The 23,737-nt window shown below is 26.8% G+C and overlaps 2 protein-coding genes across 2 annotated transcripts; both read right to left on the bottom strand.

The window, feature by feature from the left end:
• Window positions 1-756: 756 nt before the first annotated feature.
• On the bottom strand, window positions 757-1,641 carry LEP (Integrase-type DNA-binding superfamily protein). Its single transcript, XM_012211996.4, has one exon. The coding sequence runs from the start codon at window positions 1,604-1,606 to the stop codon at window positions 830-832; it is 777 nt and encodes a 258-aa protein (XP_012067386.1). The 5' UTR covers window positions 1,607-1,641; the 3' UTR covers window positions 757-829.
• A 9,925-nt stretch (window positions 1,642-11,566) lies between these two features.
• On the bottom strand, window positions 11,567-14,930 carry NUDX13 (nudix hydrolase homolog 13). The gene is made up of 6 exons (XM_012211995.4): window positions 14,535-14,930; window positions 14,329-14,439; window positions 12,444-12,561; window positions 12,288-12,371; window positions 12,057-12,206; window positions 11,567-11,982 (listed from the first exon to the last, which is right to left on the bottom strand). Exons 2-6 carry the CDS (start codon window positions 14,400-14,402, stop codon window positions 11,716-11,718), a joined length of 693 nt encoding a protein of 230 aa, XP_012067385.1. The 5' UTR covers window positions 14,403-14,439; window positions 14,535-14,930; the 3' UTR covers window positions 11,567-11,715.
• Window positions 14,931-23,737: the final 8,807 nt, after the last annotated feature.

The following is a 23,737-nucleotide window of genomic DNA, read 5'->3' as shown; positions in this document are numbered from 1 at the left end:
TCAAACGAGTGTTGGGATAGGTGGTTCGGCATTTTTCTCTCTTAAATGAGATTGAGGTTCAAACACCGTGAATGAAATAAATATTCATTTGGAATTCTTTACCCCTTTAGTAAGCCGATCTGGTGTGAACATAATTTAATTCTAGTCTACTAGAATATTATTTTTAGTTATCTTCGCGAGTTTGTTTTCTTATTATTCACCTTCTTCTTTCCCATTACCCTTATGTTAGTTGCACATGTATTTATGCACTCGGTTTAAAATAGTGAGTTTGAATTTCGAATTCGTAAAAATAAAATTTACACGAGAATACAACATACTTTCATTGATTCAACTGTCTGTTGGTTCTATTTTTTCTTTTTTCCTCTTAAGATTCGTTTTTTCAATCTCAAGTTCTCATAAGAAGTACTAAATGGGCTGAGTTTTTAGTTGGACTACCCTAAAAGTTGGATTAAAGGCATTTGAAACTAAAGTCCAATTCATCATCAGAACCAAAAGCTAGAAGAGGGATTTTTTGTCTACTACACGTAGGAAGGTTCATTTCCCTTTTCTCTGACAAATTAAGTATAAATAATGTCATATAATAAATAATGATTTCAAAAACTCCATTGGATAGCATTTTTATATATATTTAATTATAGCCATTAACCAGCCTTTTATATATATATTATATAACATAAACAACTCCATAAACTTACACTGGTCTCACTCACCATGCCAGTCCACCACCACAAACCATAAAAACAAAAAACCCAAAAAAAAAAAAAAAACACCCCATAATAAAACTCAAGACCATTAGCCAACATTAGCTTAATTAATTATAATTACTTAATTAGAAAAAGTAAGTCGATGAACCCAAATCGAAGCCTTCTGGTACAGTTTCTGAAACCGGTGGCATTCTGCTAAAGAGCGGGCTATGAACATACTCACCAGAGTCAAATCCAAAATACGATCCACTTCCCGAAACCGACTCAAACCCATTTGTCAATGTGGTTTGCTCTTCAAAACCCATCAAACCCGAACCAACTGAACTCGAAAAATTGCTCGATAAATCACAAGGCAAAGGAGGAAGCTCATCGTTTGTAATAACCGGTTCTTGATATGTCGAACTAGAGCAACTCCACGTGTCAGGTCCGATCATTGAGCTAAAATCATTAGAGAAATGGCATTGTGAGACTGAACTGAAATCATGGAAACTCAACGGGTCGGGTTGATTTGACTGAGCTGGAGGAACAAACATTGAAGCATTATAATGTTCTAACTGTTGCTGTTGTTGTTGTTGATGAAGAGAGTGAATTTGTTGTTGTTCATCAGGAGAAATAATGGAGGTTACAGAAGAACCGGCAGGCATATCAGAGTAAACAAAGTTAGTACGAGCACGTGAGCCACGCATGTTACGGGCAGCTCTGTCATAAGCCAAGGCAGCTTCCTCCGCCGTGTCGAATGTCCCTAACCAATGTCTTTCTTTTGTGGTTGGGTCTCTTATCTCCGCTGCGTACCTTCCCCACGGCCTTCTCCGAACACCGAGAAACCTACCACCTTGTGCTGCCGGTTCTTGTTGTTGCGGCGTTGCTTGTTTCTTCTTGCTCTTTGATGGAGATGGATTCATGATTAGTTGGTGATATATTGAGCGGATAGATTTGTATATTTTGAAGAGTTGTGTTGTGGTGTGGGAGTTTCATGTGACCTGTTTATATAAGATGGCGCCTTGTCTGAAGTTTCTATTCTTATGTACAGATTTTGCCCCCTTCAATTCGAAAAATTCATCCTGTGTCCTCTGCCCTCACAATTTTTAGGGATTTAAAGGTAAATATGTGTATGTCCAATGCGCTTATGGTTGACACGTGTTTTTATTATATTGCGTGTCTATTTATTTATTTGTCAAGCACTATATTTATGTTAAGAAAAAAAAAGGTAAAGTAAAATAGTTTGGCGTGCGTTATCACTATAAGCATAAAAAAATATAAAAATATTACAAGTTTAGTTATAAGAATTTAAGATTTTCATTTATATATATATATTTTTTTTTTTTGTGTAAGATTTTCATATTAATCATAAAGAGGATAAATAATCTGATGTGTAAATACTAGATAATTCCACGTGTTATCACTAAAGTAAGTGGGATAATGTAAAATATGTAAATATGAATTATTCCTTCCATTTAAAAAAATTTATTTTAAATTTTGTACAAATTAAAAAATGTAGTTGATATAGTCAAATTATAATTTTTATTTAAATTTTTTAATATATACATAATTTAATATATACATAAATTAATATATAATCAAAGAATAAGATAATCAAAGTTATGAAATTGGCTAATATAGGTGGTTGGACTAATGACTTTATTATGAAACAATTTGAGCAATAGGTGGATTAATCAAAATTATAATTTGAGACAAGAGAATGATTTTTTGATCATAAAAAAAAGTGGACCTAATATTATGAAATAAGAGAATGATTTGCCTAGCTAGACTCTGTCTATTTATCTTTAATCATAAATCAAACCGTTGAAAAATATTTTTTTTTTGAACTGAGATTATTTTTTGATCCTTCGGTGGAAAAAAGAATAAAACGAGAATAGTTTTTAAAAAATTTTAATTTCATTTGTTTGAGTCATAAATTTGAACTTAGATCTATTATCATGTCGTATATGTACTTACTATTAGATTATATATTGACGTGCTGTTTAACTAAATTTTATACATGAGACAGTACGTTAAATTTGAAATATTATTAAAAGATTAAAAAATGACACAAGTCTTTAGAATTTCTAGCCAATCAGTTTTGCTGAATGACAAAAGAAGAATAATTGCAAAATAGACAATAGTATTACCGATATATTAATTTGCACGTTTAAATTATGTATAAATCATAATTATAAAGTTCTGAATTTTCCACTTTAGGAGGAAATTGATAAGGTACCTTGGAATTTGTACTTTATTTTAATCCTGTTTTAATAACATGAGATTATTTATTACAGTATTTATTTTTTTAGAATCCAACATGATATTATTGGACTATACTAATGTTTCGACGCATTGAGATAATTTACAGTATTAGAATATAAAAAAGTTTGACCCTTCAATACTTAATTATATAAATTAATTTAATTTAATTTAATTTAATTTTCATTCATCATCCTCAATCTTATCAATAGTATCATATATTAATATTTTTGAATTTCAATTTGCAATATATAGCACATTGAACATCAATTTATATACTAATAAAAACTTGATAGCAGATTTTATAAACTTAAAGGACAGAAAGATGATAAGAATGACACATGAGAATTAAAGAATGTATTTTAAGTAAGTAGATAGCCCTCTAACAAATTTCTCTGTCTCATTTTTCATTCATTCCACTCATTTTTCCTTTCCTGAATTTTCTATTTCTCTATATAAGATATATTAGGAAAGTTAGGGAAAAAAAAATAATTTTAAGTGTCATCACTATGATCTTTTTGTCAAAATCTATAAAATCTTGATACCAATTAAAGATTTTTATTATTAAAAATATTGGTATTTAATGTATTTTCTAATACAAATTGAAATTTAGGCATATTAATATACATTACGAATTTAGAACAATCAGGAAATTCAATCATTGAATTAGTAAAAGTGGTGGTGAAAGAGATAAGAGAAATGGAAAAAAAAAAAAAATCCTTAACCTCTTCTGAATATTTTTAATTTGTTAAAAATAGAAGAGAAAGACCCTGTCATTATATGGGTTTATATATATATATATATATATATATATATATATATATATAATTATAATTATAAACAAAAGGATGAAACTAATATTAATTAATCAATTTCATTCAACTACTAGTTCAATAATAAAGTGTTTATTTTGCACATAAAAATTAGGGATATAAATCTTTAGAACTCTCGTATATCTATCTATACTATATATAAAAGTGAAAATGAGGGGGGAATAATGAGATTACTGATATTGTCCTTTTGAAATTTAAGATATCCTAAAATAATATTAATCTCAGTCAATTAAATAATTTTAATCTGAAAAATATATATAATATTTCTATAATTTGATTGGATTTTTTTTTTTACTTTTTAATAGATAAATATATATAGAGGTAATTATGCATTTTAAATTTTTAAATTTTTATTATTATTATCTTATTATTTTATTATGTCTAATTATATTATATTTTATTATATTATTATGTAAATTGTTAATAATAATTTAATAATGTCTAATAATTTATCATTATTAGAATTTATAATTTAGCTTCAACATTATTATTTTAAATAATATATGTAAATATGAGGTATTTGAAAACTTTTTTACATTTTTTTGAATTTATTTAAATAAATATATCGAGATGATTCAAATTTAGATTTAAAAAGGGTATGATTAAATTTCTTTAATTACAAATTACACTCTAGTTTGATTGGCCAAAAATTAAGATAAAAAAATTTATTATTTTTAAATATCTCAAATTTTATTAATTATATTGATATCTTATATAATTCAAATCCTATTTCTATTAAAGAATATAATTTTATTAATAATTTTTTAAATACTTTCATAATTTTAATTGGCTAAAAAAATAAAAATGAAAATTTATTATCATTTATAAATATTTAATTTGATTTACTAGATTGATTTCTTATTCTATTGTTAAAATATATTTATTTACTACAAGAGATTATAATGAAAGTTATTAACAAAACATGTAAATTAATTATAAAACTTATGATAGAAACTGTACGATGATTCCTATAAATTAATTTTTTAAAAAAAGAAAGTAACTAACGTATAAAATAAAATTGTATGAATTGATACGTTGACATATAACAAAAAGAAATATTTATTGTATATATAAAATGTAATTTATTTTAAAGACTTAATCTAAATAAGAATTTATACTTTAATATTATATAAATAAAAAATTAAATGAATATAAAGAATGAGCATATAGCAAACATAGTCATCGTGCAATACACGTCATAAAAAATACTAATATTATAAAAAATACTTATATATATATATATATACACACACATAAAAGAATTTTATACAATGGATTGAATAAAGACCTTCATGATCATTAATATATATATATATATATATAGTGAAAAAAAAAAAAAAAAAAAGTTCTTCCTTTGTCATATGAGTTTCCAATGATGGGCATGAAGCTAAAAATAGAACATAAAAAAAAAAATAAGTGGGTTGGCATGATTAGAGATCTCAAAGACCATCATAAGCATGTTCTAACAGATACCTTGTTAATCATTATCCACTAATCAAATGGTTACTTTATTTGTATTAACAAATAGTTCTACAATGTCAATATATATATATATATACTCCAAAAGTTGTTACATGTGATCTATCAAACCATGCATGAATGCAAACCAATCATGGATCATACTTCCCTCAATCTAATCTAAGAAGAAATAAATCACTAATATATATATATTTTTTGAAAAGCCACTAGTATATGTTAAAATAATTTTAAAAAATTTTGCCATACCTCAACTTCACACTCCAATGATAATTGCAGATGCAGGCATGCCTTTGCCAAAATCAGGACCCATCATATTAGAATGATTAATTATCTCAATTCTGATACCAATTTAATATAAATTAACCTTTTTTTCTAAATTAAATTATTTTCACATTCACAATGTTAACTTAATTAATAATACTGCATCTCTTAATTTGAAATAAGTCCAAGTTTTTGCCCCGTTTCCCATACTAAAAAATAAAAATTGTTATCATTATTTGTTTTTTTCTCTAAAATTATTTCAAATAAGTCAGATTCATGTAATACTCTTATTTTTATTTAGAATTATAATTTTAGGAAAAACTTGCCTATATAAACTTCATTTTTGTACTAACATTTTTTTCAATTAAACAATCATAAATAATATTTATTTTTTTCTGTACTAAGAATTTTTATTGAAATAAAAGTATTTTTGATCATATACTTGAAAAAAAATAAAATTAAAACACTTTTAAAGAATCATTAGTTTCGTTCCTCGGCCCATAGAGCTTTCCACCAAGTTTTTTTTGTCACTTTCTTCTTTTATAAACTTTTTCACTAAACTAAATTTAAAAAAAGTTGTACTGACTAGTGTGAATTTATGAATTGAGCTGTAATCGGTACATTTGCTTGAAAAAAGTAAGCCTCTGATAAGATCAATCAAGTCAATCAAATTAATCAAGGACTGGACTGTCGAGTAACGATTGGCCGAGGGGAGTGCCATCATGTAGCAGGGTACAAATAAGCCAGTGAAATAGGTTGGTTTGTTTCATACATGAGGCCATGAAACCAGTATACGCAAGTTTTTTTCTTTAATTTATTATTGTGATTGAATTTCTATACCAAATCTCTTATTAGACAATCTAAAAATTAATTAATGGATGAATAATAGTGAAGGCTATGATGAGCATAGCATCTCCTTGGATAATCCCACATGGCCTATAATAATCATTTTCAAATTGTTTAAGCCATATACATTTCCCCACTCTTGTCAGTGTATCTATTAAAACATCTGACCAAATCTAAATATAGTTTTTCAATGAAGATGATGGTGTTAATGAGTGGATCATCAAGCAAAATATATAGTTGAAAGTGCCTCTTAATATACTCAATGATTTGTAATCAATCTTAATTAGTTGCAAGTACTATCATTAGATAAAATGGTTTGGTTTTGATTGTTTAAGGTTCTTTTTATAGTTTTATTAGATTTTTGGTACTTCAATTTATTTAATTAGTGGGTGATTAAGGATTATCATTGCAAAGCCATGTGCATCCAATTTGAGCCTGAAATTGAATCAATCATAAGTGCCACATCCTTCTTTTTCAAGCCCAAGCCTTCTTTTCTTTTCTCTTTTTTTTTTTTTCTTTTTTTTTTTTTGACACATATATATATATTTATTTACATTGATGATTTTTGCCTTTTTCAAATCATGGGTTTTCCTAAGTTTGAAGCTTTCCCTTTCAAATTAATAAGAGGAAGGATGTAAAGGAGTTCAAAGGAGGGGAAGCCATGTTGGGTGGCATGTGATAGAAACACATAGGCACCTTTTGTGAACAAAACAATGACTAGGCACTATGTTAATCATAGAATGCAAAACTATGTGGCTTTTTGACTATATGTTCCACTTCAGTATGGTCCATTATTTGATTATTTTTTAATGATAAGTACTTTGTCTTATTATTCCTAATTACCTTAAACTAACTATATATATATATATCAAGAGCTATTAGAATTTTTCAAAAGACAACAAATTTTAAAATAACAAACTATTAGTAATATGGTTTCAAGCAATTGCGAAAAGGAATAGTCACAAACTCCAGAATAAGTAAAACGAGTGTAATAAATATTTTTTGTGAAGGAAAATGAAAGCTATATGATTCATTTTATATTAGTACACAATATTATGGTTATCACACATCATATATAGGAAAAGAAATTATATTATTGTAATTCTATCTAAATGAAAACTTAAGATACTTACGAAAGGAAGATCGAAATATATAAATAAAAATATAATCGTAATCAATATTTTGTTAGTCAAATAAGATGTAATTTATTAGTTCATGCAAAGGGATTTACTCTCAATTTTATTGATAAATAAATATATTGATTCTCAAGATTAGACAATGAATGATGAAATATATTTTTATTTATAAATATTTCTTGTATGGGTTAGTCAATCTTTTAAGTAAACTGAAAAAATAAATTGAATATCGATACCATAAAAATGTTGCATGTCAATGCATGAAACAAAAATATCCAAAAATTGAGGAATGTCTCATGATTTTTTTTCTTTTCATTTTTATTTGGGTATACCTAGTTAGGAAAATTGGTCCGTCGAGGCAGTGTAGGTCAAAAACCTAAAGACCTGAAAAGGTACAAAAATGCATTATTTTTTCACCATATGCACATACAAGTTGATGAAAAAGATTAGTGAAAGTTCCATTGGGATTTGGATTATAAATCCTTCATTTGGATTTGAGTCTGATTATTCAGTGTTCTGTCTTTTTCGATAATTGCTATTTTGGGTGTCCTAATGGACCTTAATTAGTGAAATGAGGATTACCATCGAACCATGTTATATCTATTATTTATATATATCTCTCACTCTCCGGACATAAACACATGCTTTGATCCCTTCATTCGAGGATTCATCATTGTTAGTGGACTATATGCATTCACTCATTTCTAATTTCTTTCTTTGAAATATTTTTTTAAAGATCATAAAAAGAGAATATATATTCAAAAATGGCTAAATCATAAATAATAATAAAAAAATGAATTTTGACGCTTTTGATAAATTTAGTTAATATTTTTGTAAATTACCACCTTAGACTTTTTAATTGCAGCCTACATTTAGAGTCCATCTGTTTATTACTTATTTTGCCGTTAATTTACCCATAACACATCAGCTCACATTTATGTGGTAATTTTTTGAAAGATTATTTTGTTGAGACAATCTCTTTCTTATCTTATGACAAACTTAAAAGAATTTGGTACGATTTTATAATTAATGGACTATTGGTGAGCAGCTTGCACCGTCAATAACCCTAAAGTCTGCTAAGTAGGTTTCTTAGCTACTGGAGCTATATCACTCAATCACACCTGATTGAAGTCTATAATTGATAATAAAAAATAAGTACAAGGTATTGCTTGACAAAACTAAAATATAGGCCAAATTTTAAAAATAAAAACTCAAAATTTGAGTTTTTTTTTTAATGCTTAGCCATTCAAAATGTACAAATTTGGATAACAAAATTAGTATTGTTGTTAATTCTTATTAAAATTAAATTTAGATCAATGAAAAATCAAATAAAGATATTAAATTTGAATGGAAAATGAAATAAAATTATATTTTTATTGTATTAGTGTTTGTTAGTGAATTATATACAAAGAAAAACTCATTTAGCTACAAATAAAATTGTAATGATACCAAAAGATAGTAAATGGACAAACATCTAAATTCCAAATGTTGGGCATTTATGATTAAATAAATGGTGGAGAAATTAAGAAAGTGGGTGTACATTGAAAACACCAAATCCTAAGAACATGAAGCCTATGTTTGATTGTGGGGTTTCTTCAAACATGGTATTTCCTTTTCCCCCATGTGCAGCCAAAGTGGGCAGCATCTCATACTACCCAAAACTCTATGTCCCATTCAATCTTCTTAACCCCAATAATATATAAGTTATTCAATTTAGACCTTTTTGGATTCTCAATCTTAATTAGTCTAATTTCTTTTCAGGTGGACCAAATTAAAATGGTCGTGTTAGGTTTCCTTTGTCTGCCAAATGTTAGAGTTTGGGATACTATTTTTAAGAACATCCACCATTTTATTAGTAACTTTATTATTATTATTATTATTATTGTGTAATTAGCTTTAGCATCAATGGAGAATATTAGTTAATCTGCTATTAATTAATGATTTACATTTGTCTTCTAATACAACAAAACAATGGATTCAATTTTTAACTTAATTAGTTACTTTGAGAAATTGATCTAAGTTGAAGTTTTTATTTACATATTACTATAAGATAAATAATCGACTCAACATAATTTTTATTAAAATTACAATAATACCAAAATTGAATACATGGGATTGTGGGGTCCCTCCGACATGTGGGACCCACACACATTTGAAAAGAAAAAAAAATATAAAACACGTTTTTTGTTTTGGTGGCAGTCTGAGAAGAAAAAAAAAAAGAAGCACGTTCATTTTGTTATTCAAAGGACGGTGCCAAAGAAAGAAAGAAAAAAAAGGAAAAGTGGACGCGTGATTAATGCGTCCACTGCGTCCCCTTCTCCTATAAAAAGGAGAAGGTTTTCCTTCATTAATGTGTACAAAAACAAAATATATAGAATAGGAATACACTATTGAATGTAGAAAATTTTTAGGAAAGGGTTCCTAAAATTGGGAAATAAAAAAAATAGTGAGGATTGAAATTTTGGGGTGTTTTTATTAAACACTTAGAGTACCACTATTTTTGTAATCTCTTTTGTATCTACAATTTTTAGTAGAAGAATTATTAGGAGTTTTTGTCCCGTGGACGTAGCCCATAACAGTTGAAGGGTGAACTACGTAAATCTCGGTGTTCTTATTTTTTTATCTGGCATTTACGGTAATTATTTAATTTTTACCGTGATTATTATTTCTGGTGGATTCGATCGTCAATATTCAATATTTAATTATTGGAGGTATATGTGGTAATAGTAATTTTATTTTACTTTTACCAACGGTATTTTTCCGCAGACCCCACTCGGGATCAATTATAATCCTAACAATGATGTCATGGTTAAGAAATCTTAAGCCATCTTCTGAATCCAATTATAGATAACCTAAAATTAAGATAATGACAAAAGGTAAAACCTCAGAAAGATGTAGTCAAACCTATATATATTGGCCTGTGAAAAGGAAGTTCAAAAATTAGAAACGAAAGATTGATTGTTCTTTTGGACTTTGAAATAAAAAGGAAGAGGGAAGCAAATGCTGTGTGCACGTGTTCTTTCCAGGAATTCTGGTAGGATTGTCTCTGTCTCGTTGCTCAGTTCGTCAATTTTCCATCAGCAACAATATATTTATTTAAGACATCCCACTTTGGTGGTCAAAAGTTAGATGTGTCTGTGTGCAAATCCATCAATTTATAAGATGCAAGCAGGAACATCTTTTCCAGGATTTTCGTCTGCCATGCCATTATTTGTTTTACAGCTTCAAACCAATTGCTTATATTAACTTCTCCATTTCTTTTATACTATATATTAAAGCACTTTTGAAGGTGACTTTGGTGTAAATGTCCCTGTCTCCCAGCCATGAGTTCAAGTTACGGAAATAACTTCTCTATAAAGCAGAATAAGACCGTGTACATAACTCTCTTTATAACTCACAAATTTGAATCAATGACCATTTTTATTCTTTTTCTCTTTTTTTTTTTTTTTTTTTTTCTCTAGTAAAATAAGAGAGTATAGCTCTAAGAAAACAAGCACAATTTAGAACAGGTTACACGAAGTGAATCATCCAAAAGCTAAGAGACCAATCCTGGAGGTGGATCTTCCGAGGTGTGAACCAAAAACCTATATATGCTGCACTAGTCTAATATGAGACGGATTGGGCTGACATCGTATCATGAGCCAGCCTCCACTTAAATCTCAAGCCCACAGCCCAAATCTTGGATTACACTTGTAATTATGATCTTGGCCCATTAGGTGATGCAAATAGGTGTTTTTAAGAGTGTATTTGACATTAAAGTTGAATTACTTTTCAAAAAATAGACTCTTTTAAGTTGGAAAAAACAACTTACATGAGTTTAATTACATCTGAAGCTAAATAAATATGCATTTTTTAGGTGCACATAAATTTCATATGATTTTATAGTCGAATTTATGAAATTTTAATTTTATATTAATCATTTTAAATACCCTCTAAACAATCTTGTAGATACAAGATATTTATTCAAAGAACTTGGAACCTAGTTTAAATTGAGATTTTAAAGTTTAAGATTTAAATTAGTTATCTTTGTTGTGTCAAACGTCGAGTAAGATAAATGACGAAAGGGTGGAAGAAAATGGGGATTACATATTGGCAGTACAATTTCAAATAGGACGTTTCATACAAATTCTTCCTAAGAAACAAATACGAAAAATTAATGTCTACAATCAGAAGAAATGAAAGATAGAACAATATAACAGCATCAGATGTACTTGTTTATGTCAATGGGAAGCCCTTAAGAGGAATTTGCCAGGTGAATGGAATAATACCATTGTGATTGACACTAACAGGTTTTACACAGCAATTTGTTGACAGTAATGAACATTCTTCAACAATTTCTGGTATTGGCACTGAAGAAAGTTCTACTATCTCTTCTCTTATTGTCTCAACTTTCTTCTTCTCTTCCATTACTCTTAGAAAATTTCTTAATGCCTCCCGCATCCATTCATATCGGCAAAATTCGAATGCCTCTTTTATGTTTAGCTGCAGAATTCGTAATTTTTGTTTCAGTACAAGTGCATTCAAGTGTATTATAACATAAGTGATAGCATACTAACCCATTTCCTGTCGTGATTTTCCTGCTCAGGCCAGGTCTCGAGCTCTTCAGTCACCTCTAATGCAAACATGAAACCTTTGCAGCCTCCTTCCAGGCTGCACGGATCCTGTCTACTCTTACTTCTGAAATGCCAAACTCCTAAGGGAACTTCCTGAAAAATGAAAACGAATTACTCTCAGCATTTCACAATACACTTAAATTTATGGAAACTTCTTGCCTGCACAACACATACTCTAAGTATTCCTTTTACTCCTGCTTCTTCAATAGCTTCTCGACAGGCAGCTTCGAACACAGTCTCATCATCTTCCCATCCTCCCTGATAGAATAATACAAAAAACTATCAATGCTAGTTCAATTTTGAGACTGAATTTTCAAGAGCAATGCGTACCTTAGGAAATACAAGATCGGTTCTATTTGGTGAAGAAATCATGAGAACTTGTATTTTGTTCTCTATGTCGTCATTGCTTTGTTCATCGTTGTCTTTTATCAGTCTGTATGGTATACATCTGTTTGTACACACAACACAAGTCATCAGGATCAGGAGAGTTTTATTTCTTTATAGCATTTCAACAATTATTATTGAGTCAAATGTTTTTTGACATCTAATTAATTCAACGAGTCAAATCATTTGCAAAAGTGATTGAAATATTTGACTCATGATCCTCTCGCCTCAGAATTAATTTATGTCAAAGTGTGACTTTCAGGTTAGAAGTGGAATAACTTTACCGTATTACTAATTAAAATCACCATTATTTAAAACTATCCGCAATGAATTTTAATTATTGGATGTTTTAGCATAAATTGGTAAATGAAATAAAATTAAAATCCTAAACAACATTAATCATTTACAGACTCTTAAACATTTTCTTTTATTAATTTTATATTTTCAATAAGTAAATGATTACAATTTAAATATTAAAAATGTAGTAAGTATAATTTTATAAATCAAGAATATTTTCTTCTATTAATTTTAAAAATGTTCATAAGTTTTGAGGGTAAAAAGATATTGTTCAGCAGGTAAAAATTTGCATCTTGAACGACTACAAGGTAAAGATTATTACTACTATATTTAAAAAAAAAAAAAAAAAAAAAAAAGTTTGGGTATCATTTTGTGTGGCTATAACTTGAAGCCCCACTGCGTAATCACCTCTCAAATCCATCACCTAAATCCTGCTGCCTCTACCAAAATATACAGTAAAGGCCAAACCATGGTTGCTTACTTGCTTTAACTAATTCATTATATTGTTTTCACGTGACAAAATTCCACTAATAGGACAAAATACATCATGCAAAATCCCACGATCAGCTATTAGAAAAAGTCAATAATATAATTTTCTTATAATGAGAAGATAATTTAGCATAATTAACAATTTCAGATTCTCCTGTTAGTCCATAACTGATAAGATTGTGTCTATAAAATGACAAAAAAAACAACGCTTTTCAATTACGGGTGGATTAATATAATAGCCTAATTGCCGTAAGGGTAAAGGTGATATCTGAAAATCGAACTTGTTTTTACCTTTACGGAAATTGAGGTCATTAACCAACTCAATTAACTGGTAAATATAATTTTATTGGCCTTCTTACGTCTTATAAAAGATATAAAGAGTATTAAGTCTTACTTCGAGTACTCTCTACTATAAAAATTATCAGTAATTTTGTGAATTTACTATTTAACTCATAATATTATTCTGGTTCAATGAACCACTCATCCCATACAAAAAAAAAAAAAAAAAAAATCAAGCTCAATTATGTATGTTGCATTTAAAATCTAAGTTACATTATATTTTGTATTCATATTAAAAGCTGAATTTAGTAGAAATAATAAACTCTTGAGTCTTGAAATTCAAAAATTTTAAGTTTGATTTCTGTTTATATTGAATTTAAAATTTATTTATATTTATAATTATAATTTGGGTTTAACATAAAAGTTAGTATGCCTGATCACTATATTACAAAAGTATATCTTGTACCATAATACTTCTCCAAGACAAAAATAAAACAAAATAGGTAGAAATTCAATACTGAGGTTGATAGAAACAGAAATGGAATGCAAACAAACCAAAAAAGAAAAGCAGAGAAAGACAAATAGGAAACTACCACTAAAATTAATTTAATATTCTTCTATTTTTAATTCTTTTATATTAAGTATGAAAAATAGTTACTTTAATATTGAATTTAATATAATTAAATAATGTATAAATAAATTCTGTTCTTCAGATTCCCCTTACATTAAAAGAGATAAACAGAAGAAGAAGAAGAAGAAAAATTACCCAGAAACAAGGCGAACATTGTTCTCATAACGTTGTCGGTGTCGCCCCGTTCTTGCTAGAAGAGACGATGACATGGTTCTAGCTTCTGTGTTGAAAATCTTTATTTCTTTACTGAAGTAATAGCAACAAAAAAAAAAAAAAATCAAGAAATATAAAAAAATACTATATTTAATTTTAATACATAAACCTAAAACCAGAGCAATTACCAAGATTTTCCTTTTTGTGATAGAAGGAAAAGCAATACTTGTTAAAACCATGAATTTTCCACCAAGAAAAAACTCAGGAAACTCTTCTCTGAAATCCCATCCAAAACAGAATTTAGGGTTACTGATAAGCTAAAAAATTTTGAATTATTGCTTCTGTGTCTCTCTCTTTTTCAGGTTCAGGGGCCAAATCTAGTTACAGGTACTTTTTTATGTGTCTTTACGTATGAAGATAACAAGTAATGGAAAAAGCAGTAGGAAATGGAGAATTAAGGTCAAGAATTATAAAAAGAAGATAACATAGAAGCTTTTGTTTGCAAGGAAACAGAGGAAAATACAGAGACAAGAAGTACTCAGAGAGAAAGAAACAGATAACAAGAGAATTAGGCGTGGACAGAGCAATAGCATCCATTTATAATGAATAACTGAAAAAAAAAAGATAAAAGGAGATTTTAAAATAATTTTAGATGCCCTGAGATGTTTTTTTCATATTATTATTAAATTAATTCAATTAGATATGTTTAACCAAACAAATTAATTATTTAATTTTTAGTTTTACATTTCAAAATATTTTAACTTATTAGGCATCAAGCTAATCATTTTATAGTCAAATGTCTATCTATCTTGTAATATTATTATTTTCTCTTTTTTACTAGTGTTTATTATTAATGAAAAATAAAATAAATTTTAGTCAGGGTAAATACTAAATAAAAATAAATCACTAAATTAGTGCTTATTCTAAAAAGAATTCAATTGAAATTCTAAATTTTAAATGTAAAATTAATATAGGTTTTAATTAACTAAATAAAGGATAAATCTTTATTTAATTAACTAAATAAGCTTTAGGGTTTCATATGCTTCATTGTCTTCCTTTGTTATTGCATGATGTGATTGACATTTCTTATTCAAGATGCTGTAATAATTTTTTTTTTATCTTCTTTTCTCGAATCGCACCAAAAAATATATATATTTCTCTAAGTGACGAGACTAGCATAATTTTATCATGTTTAATAGTAAATTTTGAAGCTAGTACAGTTTGATTTGATTGATCTTCCAATTTTTCGTAGAAGATGTACGGAGTGATAGGTCTCGAGTTCGAGATTTTTCTATCACAAAAGTTATCACCAATTTTGAATGTCATTCAAAAAGCATGTAATACTCTATGCTGGGTAGCCCACCACAATATTATTCTGATTTATTGGGCTTCGCATGTAACTAAATAGTAAGTTTAGTTTTTTATTGATTAATGGTCTTTCAAAGAGATTAAATAACCCTGCGGAATACACAACAGTGATAGTCCAACCTTCTACCTTCTCCTTGTACTCACCAAATTGGTCCTTATGGTCGAGATGATTCTAAGCAAAAATACCAATTAGACCACACCTAATTAACAAATAACGTATAAATGCAGTGAATGTGTTAAAAATTAGTAGTGGGTGCAATCGGTATAAATCCAATTCGATATTTGGTCTAATTTTAAAAACACTGATCTGGATTTCAAACAATTAATCTTAATAATGATTAATGCAAAAATGAGCATGTACTTAATAATGGAAAAATACACACAAAAAAAAAAATATATATATATATATATATATATATATATATATATATATATAGGAAAAGTCAACTTATTTGGGTTAGTATCTTAGTGGTTGGGATACTTTTGATTTCCTTCGGCCCTCCCTTTTAAATAATTTGTTTGGATGCCTTTCCCAGAAACTGCTTATCAATAATAAATCCAAACTCATTGCGTCTACCTACAAGCAAAAAAAATTCCCCCCTCCATATACATTTCTATACGTTTTTCTTTTTATATTTTCTATATTTAGTAAAAAAAATTAGTAAATAGTAATAAGAAATTTATCTAATTTTTTTTAGAAATTTACGTGATTATAGTTTTAATTCATATAAACTAGAAAGGCCTATTGAATAAAGGAAGAGATTACTCGTTTTATTTTTCTTTCGTTCAAAACATATAAAATAACTCATAAATTCATTTAAAAAAAAGAATTATTGGAATATCAAATAAATTTGGCATATAAAAAAAATTTTACTAGTAAAAAAGAGCTTGCAATATGGATATCTTTATTCATTTACTGCAGTATTTTGGAAGGTTATTTTTCATTATTCCAGATGTTGGCTAATTTATTTGACTTTTTTTACCATTGTAGTACAATACGACTTAATTGGCTCAAGGATGTCACTTATAGTAAGTAGAAAAAGAAATATCCATTCAATTTTATATAATTTTATTTATTTATTTATTAAAAGTCAAATGAGTCGGTATAGAACTGTGAGCTACACGATTTTTTACTCTCTGCATTTTTAAACGAATGATAAAACTAACTAACAAATATATGATTAGTTAATTTAATTGAATTTACTAAATAAAGTATCAATGGAATAAATAAAATAAATACTTTTTTTTATTAATTAGACTTTATACTTAAAATTCTATTATTTGATAAAAAAAATATCAAAAAAGGAGATGATAAAGTAAAGAAGTTCCTTGTTAAGATTATTGAAGGCCGGCAATCATGTGGGACCAGCTCGTAAGTGAGTAAATCAGAAGGCAACTCAAATCCAAAGGATCCTTTTTCCCCCAAAACAGGAAGCAATTCAATAATAAAATTTAAAAGTTAAATTAACAAAATAAAAGTATAGAAATGAATATAAGAAAAGCCCATGCATCATTAAATATGACAATGACATTATAAATCTCCACATGCATCATCACATGCTCAAACCCCTCTACCTAGACCACAAATTCACATTCCATCCAAATTTCAAAAATAAAAATATAATTTTATTTATATAGAACCTAAATGGATTGAAATATAACAATAGATTTTTTTTAAAAAAAAAAAAAAACATTAGGATTTGAAAAATCAAATTTCAATCAATGCAAACAGCCAACGAGAGATGGGATTTCGTTTTTTTGAACTCTTGCTTTCCATTTCAAAAAAATAAAAATAAAAAAGATATTAGTCCTTCTCGGAAGACCAGATATAAAATAAATTCTCATAACTAAAAAAAATACAATATGTTTAATTGATCTTACATAAAACTCTAATAAAACCAGTTAATAATATAAATAAAATAAATTCCCCAAATATTTCTTACTTGATCGGATTATCTAAAGACTTATTACTTATGACTAATTCAAATAGAGGAATTATAATGTAGGGTAAGTTGGCTATATTACCAACTTCTAAATCAACATTTGTAAAATAGATATTATTCAATAAAAATAAAAGGCACATACTTCATATAAAATGGAAATAAAACAAGGAGAAGAAATGTAAAAGATAAAGAAAACAAAGAGAAACGAAGAAGAGAAGGAAGGGAAAAAATAGAGCAAAATTGAATTTATTTTTATTTTTATAAAGAGTGAAAAAACCAATAAAAAAATATTTTAATGATAGAATAAATGTGAATTACGAGCAAGGGAAATCAATGGCCAGCCGGCAAGTACTTGGGCGCCTCTACTGACATAATTTGACCAAATTAAACCTTTAATAACGGAGCTGAAATAATAATAATAATAATGGTGGTTGCATTGCATTGCATCAGCCATGTGGAAGCTTCAAGTCCTTAATTTTGGAATCCAACACCACCGGCAATTTTCTCTCCTTCTTAATTTCATGTTTCAAAACATAGTACATTACTATCAGTTTTCTAAAATTATATTCATCCACTTTTAATTTTTTCTTGTTTGTATAGTTTTTTTTAAAGATATAATTTATTAATTATAATATCAAATATTACCAAATACTTGTATAGATTAGATATGAAAATTTATTTTCAGAAGCTAATAGAATTCGCTGATTTTTTTTTTTTTATAAAAAAGAATTCGTTAATCTTTTAACAATCAAAAGACTTGGACGATAAAATAATAACTCTTCTATAAATAATAACTAGTCCTTTAAAATCAAAAGACTTGGACAATAAAATAATAACTTTTCTATAAATAATAACTAGTCCTTTAAAATAATATTGGTTTATATAGTTAATGTTACTTTCAAATTAAAATGGTATTTAAGTAAAATTCATATGAAAATATAGCATACTTTTACTAATTTAATCATTTTTTAGTAAATTTTGTTTAATATGCAGTTAATAATTAATTCATAATTTTTATAGCCAAGTATTAATAAGTAATAGAAAGGATAAAATAATAATTAGAAACTTTTTTTTTTTTGAGAAGGAGAAATGTAGATTTAAAATTAACGAAAATGATTTTAATACATTATTATTATTATACCAATTAATTTATTTACCAAGTATTTTAATTATTGTGAAATTTAAATGCTAATTGAACACTCCCAACCACTTATTCAAATTAGTGGTTAATACTTGAACTATATTAATCATACACTATAATTATGAGTAAGTCAGCAAAAACTATTATTATATCTCATTCACATTTATACCCAACAAAAAAAAAAAATGATTATGATAATGCAGTCCTCTATATAAAAATATAATTTGTTCATACGGTGATAAAAATATATAAATGCAATTAATAATTTTCCATTTAAACTTGAACATTATTAAAAAAAAAAAAAAAAACAACTCAGGTGCTAATTATTAATGGTTAGATAAGCATTAGTCAATATATCATGAGAACAAAGATGTTATAATTTCTTTGTTCACACCATATGATACTGAATGGAATATTGGAGCTAATAATAGAACATTCAATTTAATGATTTTCTATTCAATAAAAATAAAAGTAAACTCATATTTTAATTATTGAAATCAATATATATATAGTTAAGAAAATTTTAAAGCATGGGATATTATAGGACCTTTGCACATAGAACTTGTTGCTTCTGCAATTTGGAAACCTCATTTTAGTAAATATGCCATGGGAGCTTTTACCCAAAAGGTAAACTTTTGCAATTAGTTAGTATTTACAAGAAAGGTATTACAATATGCATTGAAGCAGTGCTGTAATTTAAGCAGACAAATACAGTTACGGTTTTCAAGTACAACTACATCAGATTAAAATCCAATAAAGACAGTCAAACCTGTAAATATATAATGAGCTTAAGTACTAACAAAGATGTTTATTTTCCCTAACTCTAGTAGCGGATTGGTTACACTTCATAATCGGAATATAAATCCTACATTTTTATAGTTCCGAAAATGTTAAGTCTCTCGATTGTCATTTGTAAATATTATTCATGATATGTTCTGTCTTGGATAAAATATTTAATGCATCTCGTTAAAAAAAATTATATATCTATATAAAATAAGACTTATGTTTCCAACCGAAAAAATAAACAAATGAATAAAATGAATTCGACGACAATCAAATAAAAAAAATCTAATTCTTCCTCATTTGGGGTCTCTTAATTATTTTTAGACATGTCGGTTTGATATTAACTATGATTTGTAATTTAAGAGTTGAAATGTAAGTGTAATTAGAGATAAAATGTAGCTTATATATAAAAAGATAAGCTTCACAGCTAGTCATGAAGCAAATAGGCAATTGGATGGCTTGCAAACTTTTCCAGGGCAAGCATGGAGATTCCAGAGCATCAAAATGTGCTATTTTGACCTGAACTGTTAAAGAACAAACATTAAATAGTCATTTTCACAAATCTTTATTTTCCAAATATGATTTCACAGATAAAGTTGCTTTAGAAATTAGCATCAATACCCAGTCTATTATGTCTTGAGGAATATATGTCCTTTAGACCCGGTCTCCACTATGTGACCTGCTTTTAACTTTTTCTTTATATTTACAGTTATGGGTATTACTCGAACCTTTTTGAAAATTTTAAAGATACTTTCTTTTATATCAATTTATTTATTAAATTCTAGCTGATCGGTAAGGATAGAAAAAAAACTCCTTCTTTTATATTAATTTATTAAATTATAATTAAATTCAAGAATATTATTTCTCATAATTGACTGTTAAATATTTACCTTTTTTTGGTGAAATTTTTCTGTTATAAGATTAATTTTTATATAGAAATGATCTTATCTGTCTTTAGGTTTAAAATTTTAAAAATGATTAAAGTTTTTGTAGCTAACATTGATAAGGTTATTTTTATATAAGATTGATATTGTAACAGAAGAATTCTTCCAACTAGACATAGCCAACGATAATTATATATATAATTTCATAATAGTTTCAAGTTTAAATCTCATTCATCTATATTAAAAAAAAAACAATTTAGTTCAAATTATTGTAATGCTACCAATAATGTGTTAATTATAGTGGTAGATGACTTCAATTTCCGATAATTGATATATAAGTTCAATTTTCGAAAAATACATTTAAAGTAAGACCAAAAATTTTGGTTTCTATCAAAAAAAATATATATAGTGATGCTATACTAAGTTAAATAGTATCGAACATGACCTAATAAACAGTGGTGCTGATTAAGTACATCTCATTCCCTATTATTTATTGGAATTAAAATTTTACTTAATATCCAAATGAAAGTATATGAGTAAAGTATCTTTATCGCTTTAAAGAAAGGTGATTTTCTTTTCTTTTCTTTTCTTTTTCTTTTTCTTTTTCTTTTTCCAATTCGTTTTTCGCTTAACTTTGTTATTATTGGTTTCGGATATCAGTGTCATTGAAATTCACACTCTTTTTAAGTCTGAACCCATACTAGCTCGTGTGCTCGTTATAATAACTAATCCAAATATTTTCATATTTTATGGAAATAAAATTCACAACTTTTGAATTTCCTGTTTTTTTTTTTTATTATTGATTTCATAATTTTCCAAGTACCAAGAAATAATTGGCATATTTTTGAAGTTCTAAAAAATGCAGAAAATTTCAAGATAAACAAAACTTAGCCCTGCACGCAGGTAAATATCAACTGTTCAAAATTTTTAAAATGTTGAATCTGAATTGGCCATTGAATTGCTAGTTTCGGTCCGATTCTGGTTCCAATGAACTGGCGGTTTCGATTACGATTTTCGGCAATAAATGTTTTTGCTTTAAAAAAAAATCGATTTTAACGTTACATATTTCTTTTGAAAATATTAATATGAGTTTAAAAAATATTAGTAAATTTTATTTTAAATAAATTTTAGAATGTTTATGCTCATATAAGAATAAAATTAATTAATTTTATAAAATAATCAAATAAATTATCACTTTATTTTGTCTAAATGTTATTAATTAAATAAATTATTAGAAAATTTTGAAATATGCTTCAAAGAATATAATTTTGAATTTAGTAAACAATTTAAAAGGAAAAAAAAATAAAAACAATATAAGTTTATATTAAATATTTCTTTTTTTCTTTTACCATTTTACTTTTTAGATTTTTAACTTTTAAAATAAAGTGTATTTTCAAAAAAAAAAAAATCTTAAGTAAATTATATCATGTAGTAAAATATTATTGAGACTTTTAGAGGTGTATAGAATAGACTAAGTGATTATCATTTTTAAAATAAAATATAAAATTTTCGGTTCGAATCAGCCTATAACCGCCGGTTCCGAACTGGTTCAGGTTCAAATTTTAACATTCACATGAATCTTAACCGGCCTTTGAATTGTTGGTTCCGATTCAAAACTTTGAACCGACAGTTCCAGTCCGATTCTAGTTCATCTACAGTACGGTTCAGTTTCAGTTCGATTTCAATTCATCTATAATACGGTTCGATTTCGGTTCAAAATGAACCGGTGGCCATGCCTCCACTCATGCACCAAGTCAACTAAAAGAATTTTAAAAAAATTATTACTATTTTATTCTTTTTGTTTTCTTAATGATTGATAAAAATTACTCTCATTTAAACTAAAACTCTTTTTTATTTAAATGAAAATGGTTAACATTGCTCTTCACTTTATTACAAATAAAGTACTATATTACAAATATATCAATATTAAAGTGTCAGTACTAACTAATTATGTAATAAACTTTTCATCCTGATACGTATGTTATAGATTTAATATTTTGATGACGTGGGATTCTTAACAAACTCAATAGCTTCTATTTTTATCTAGCAGTCAATTTTCACATATCAGTAATAATATTTCTTTAAAGAGAAATCTTGGACGAGAAAGAGAAATTAGAATTTAACAGTAGAATAATTTTAGATTTGGATATTATTTTGTCTTCTCTTGTTTATCAATTTGTGAATGATGGATTTTGAGAGACACGTCAAAGAGAAGGATAAGAAAATAGTTTGGAAGTGAAAATTGTTGTTGAAACACGTATATGGAGAAGACAAGAGAGGATCATGCATGGAGAAATAGGAAAGAGACTGAATTTATTTTTATTTCAAATGATAAAGAAATGGCGCTTAATCTCTTTTTCATATGTTAATCCTTTTAAGTGCATTTTGTAGTTAACTATTTAGATCGGTCGGCCAATAACTTTTCAAGTAGTATTTATTATTTTGATTTGATAAAAAAATATTTTTATTATTTATTGTATTCAATAACGTAATAGTAATAGTAGCATTTAAAATTTGAAAGAGTAATTGTGTGTTTGTTTGGTAAAATTAGTTGTTTTTGTGGCATTTAGCTGTTTGAGTAGTATTTTATAAAATATTAAAAATTAAACATTATATGTGTTAACATTTTATAAAACACTATCTTAATTTTTAAAAACTAATTCAAACACTATTATCGGACACTATAAAAAAATAACGTTTAACATTTTGACTCATAATAATTTACAAAATGTTACGCTCTTTACGTTATAAGAAGCACGCAGTTTAGCGATGAAATATCGCAAACGGATTAGCCATGAATCATTTCACTCTTTAAATATCGCCTTTTTAAATAAGTAATCAAGGATTAACAATCTGCGGCTAATGTAGCAATGAATATTTAAAAAAAAAAATTTATCAGTTTTTCCTAATAAAAAATATAAATATTTTTAAATTTAAATTCTATATTAATAAGTTGTAAATTTCAAAATTTTGAACTTAAAAGTAAAATCGAATTGAAAGCGTCGTGGTAGTAGGAACAAACAATATAATATCAAGATTAAGTACATAAACACGTAACTCCATATCGTGAGATGAGGATGCAATTTTTTAATTCTAATTATAAAACTAATTAAAATTAATATTTTTTATATTATAAAAGTTTGACTAAAAAATATAAAAATAATATAAATTTTGAAGTGGATGTGACCACACAAGTCCTAAACTATGAGAACACTTTGTTTTTTTTTTTTTTTTTTAAATAATGAATTACTATTTCTTTTATTTATTGGAAG

Source organism: Jatropha curcas, chromosome 1 (genome assembly GCF_041381405.1).
Source record: "Jatropha curcas cultivar XTBG-Jc1 chromosome 1, XTBG_Jcur_1.0, whole genome shotgun sequence".
Lineage (NCBI taxonomy): Eukaryota > Viridiplantae > Streptophyta > Magnoliopsida > Malpighiales > Euphorbiaceae > Jatropha > Jatropha curcas.
This window is presented reverse-complemented; position numbering and strand designations above follow the sequence as displayed.

Excerpts from the sequence above, each read along its gene's own strand:
- LEP (XM_012211996.4), bottom strand. The coding sequence starts at position 1,606 with ATGAATCCATCTCCATCAAAGAGCAAGAAGAAACAAGCAACGCCGCAA.
- NUDX13 (XM_012211995.4), bottom strand. The coding sequence starts at position 14,402 with ATGTCATCGTCTCTTCTAGCAAGAACGGGGCGACACCGACAACGTTAT. Across the intron at positions 12,562-14,328 it reads AATGTTCGCCTTGTTTCTGG|ATGTATACCATACAGACTGA; the intron begins GTAATTTTTCTT and ends GTGTACAAACAG. Across the intron at positions 11,983-12,056 it reads AAAATCACGACAGGAAATGG|CTAAACATAAAAGAGGCATT; the intron begins GTTAGTATGCTA and ends CGAATTCTGCAG.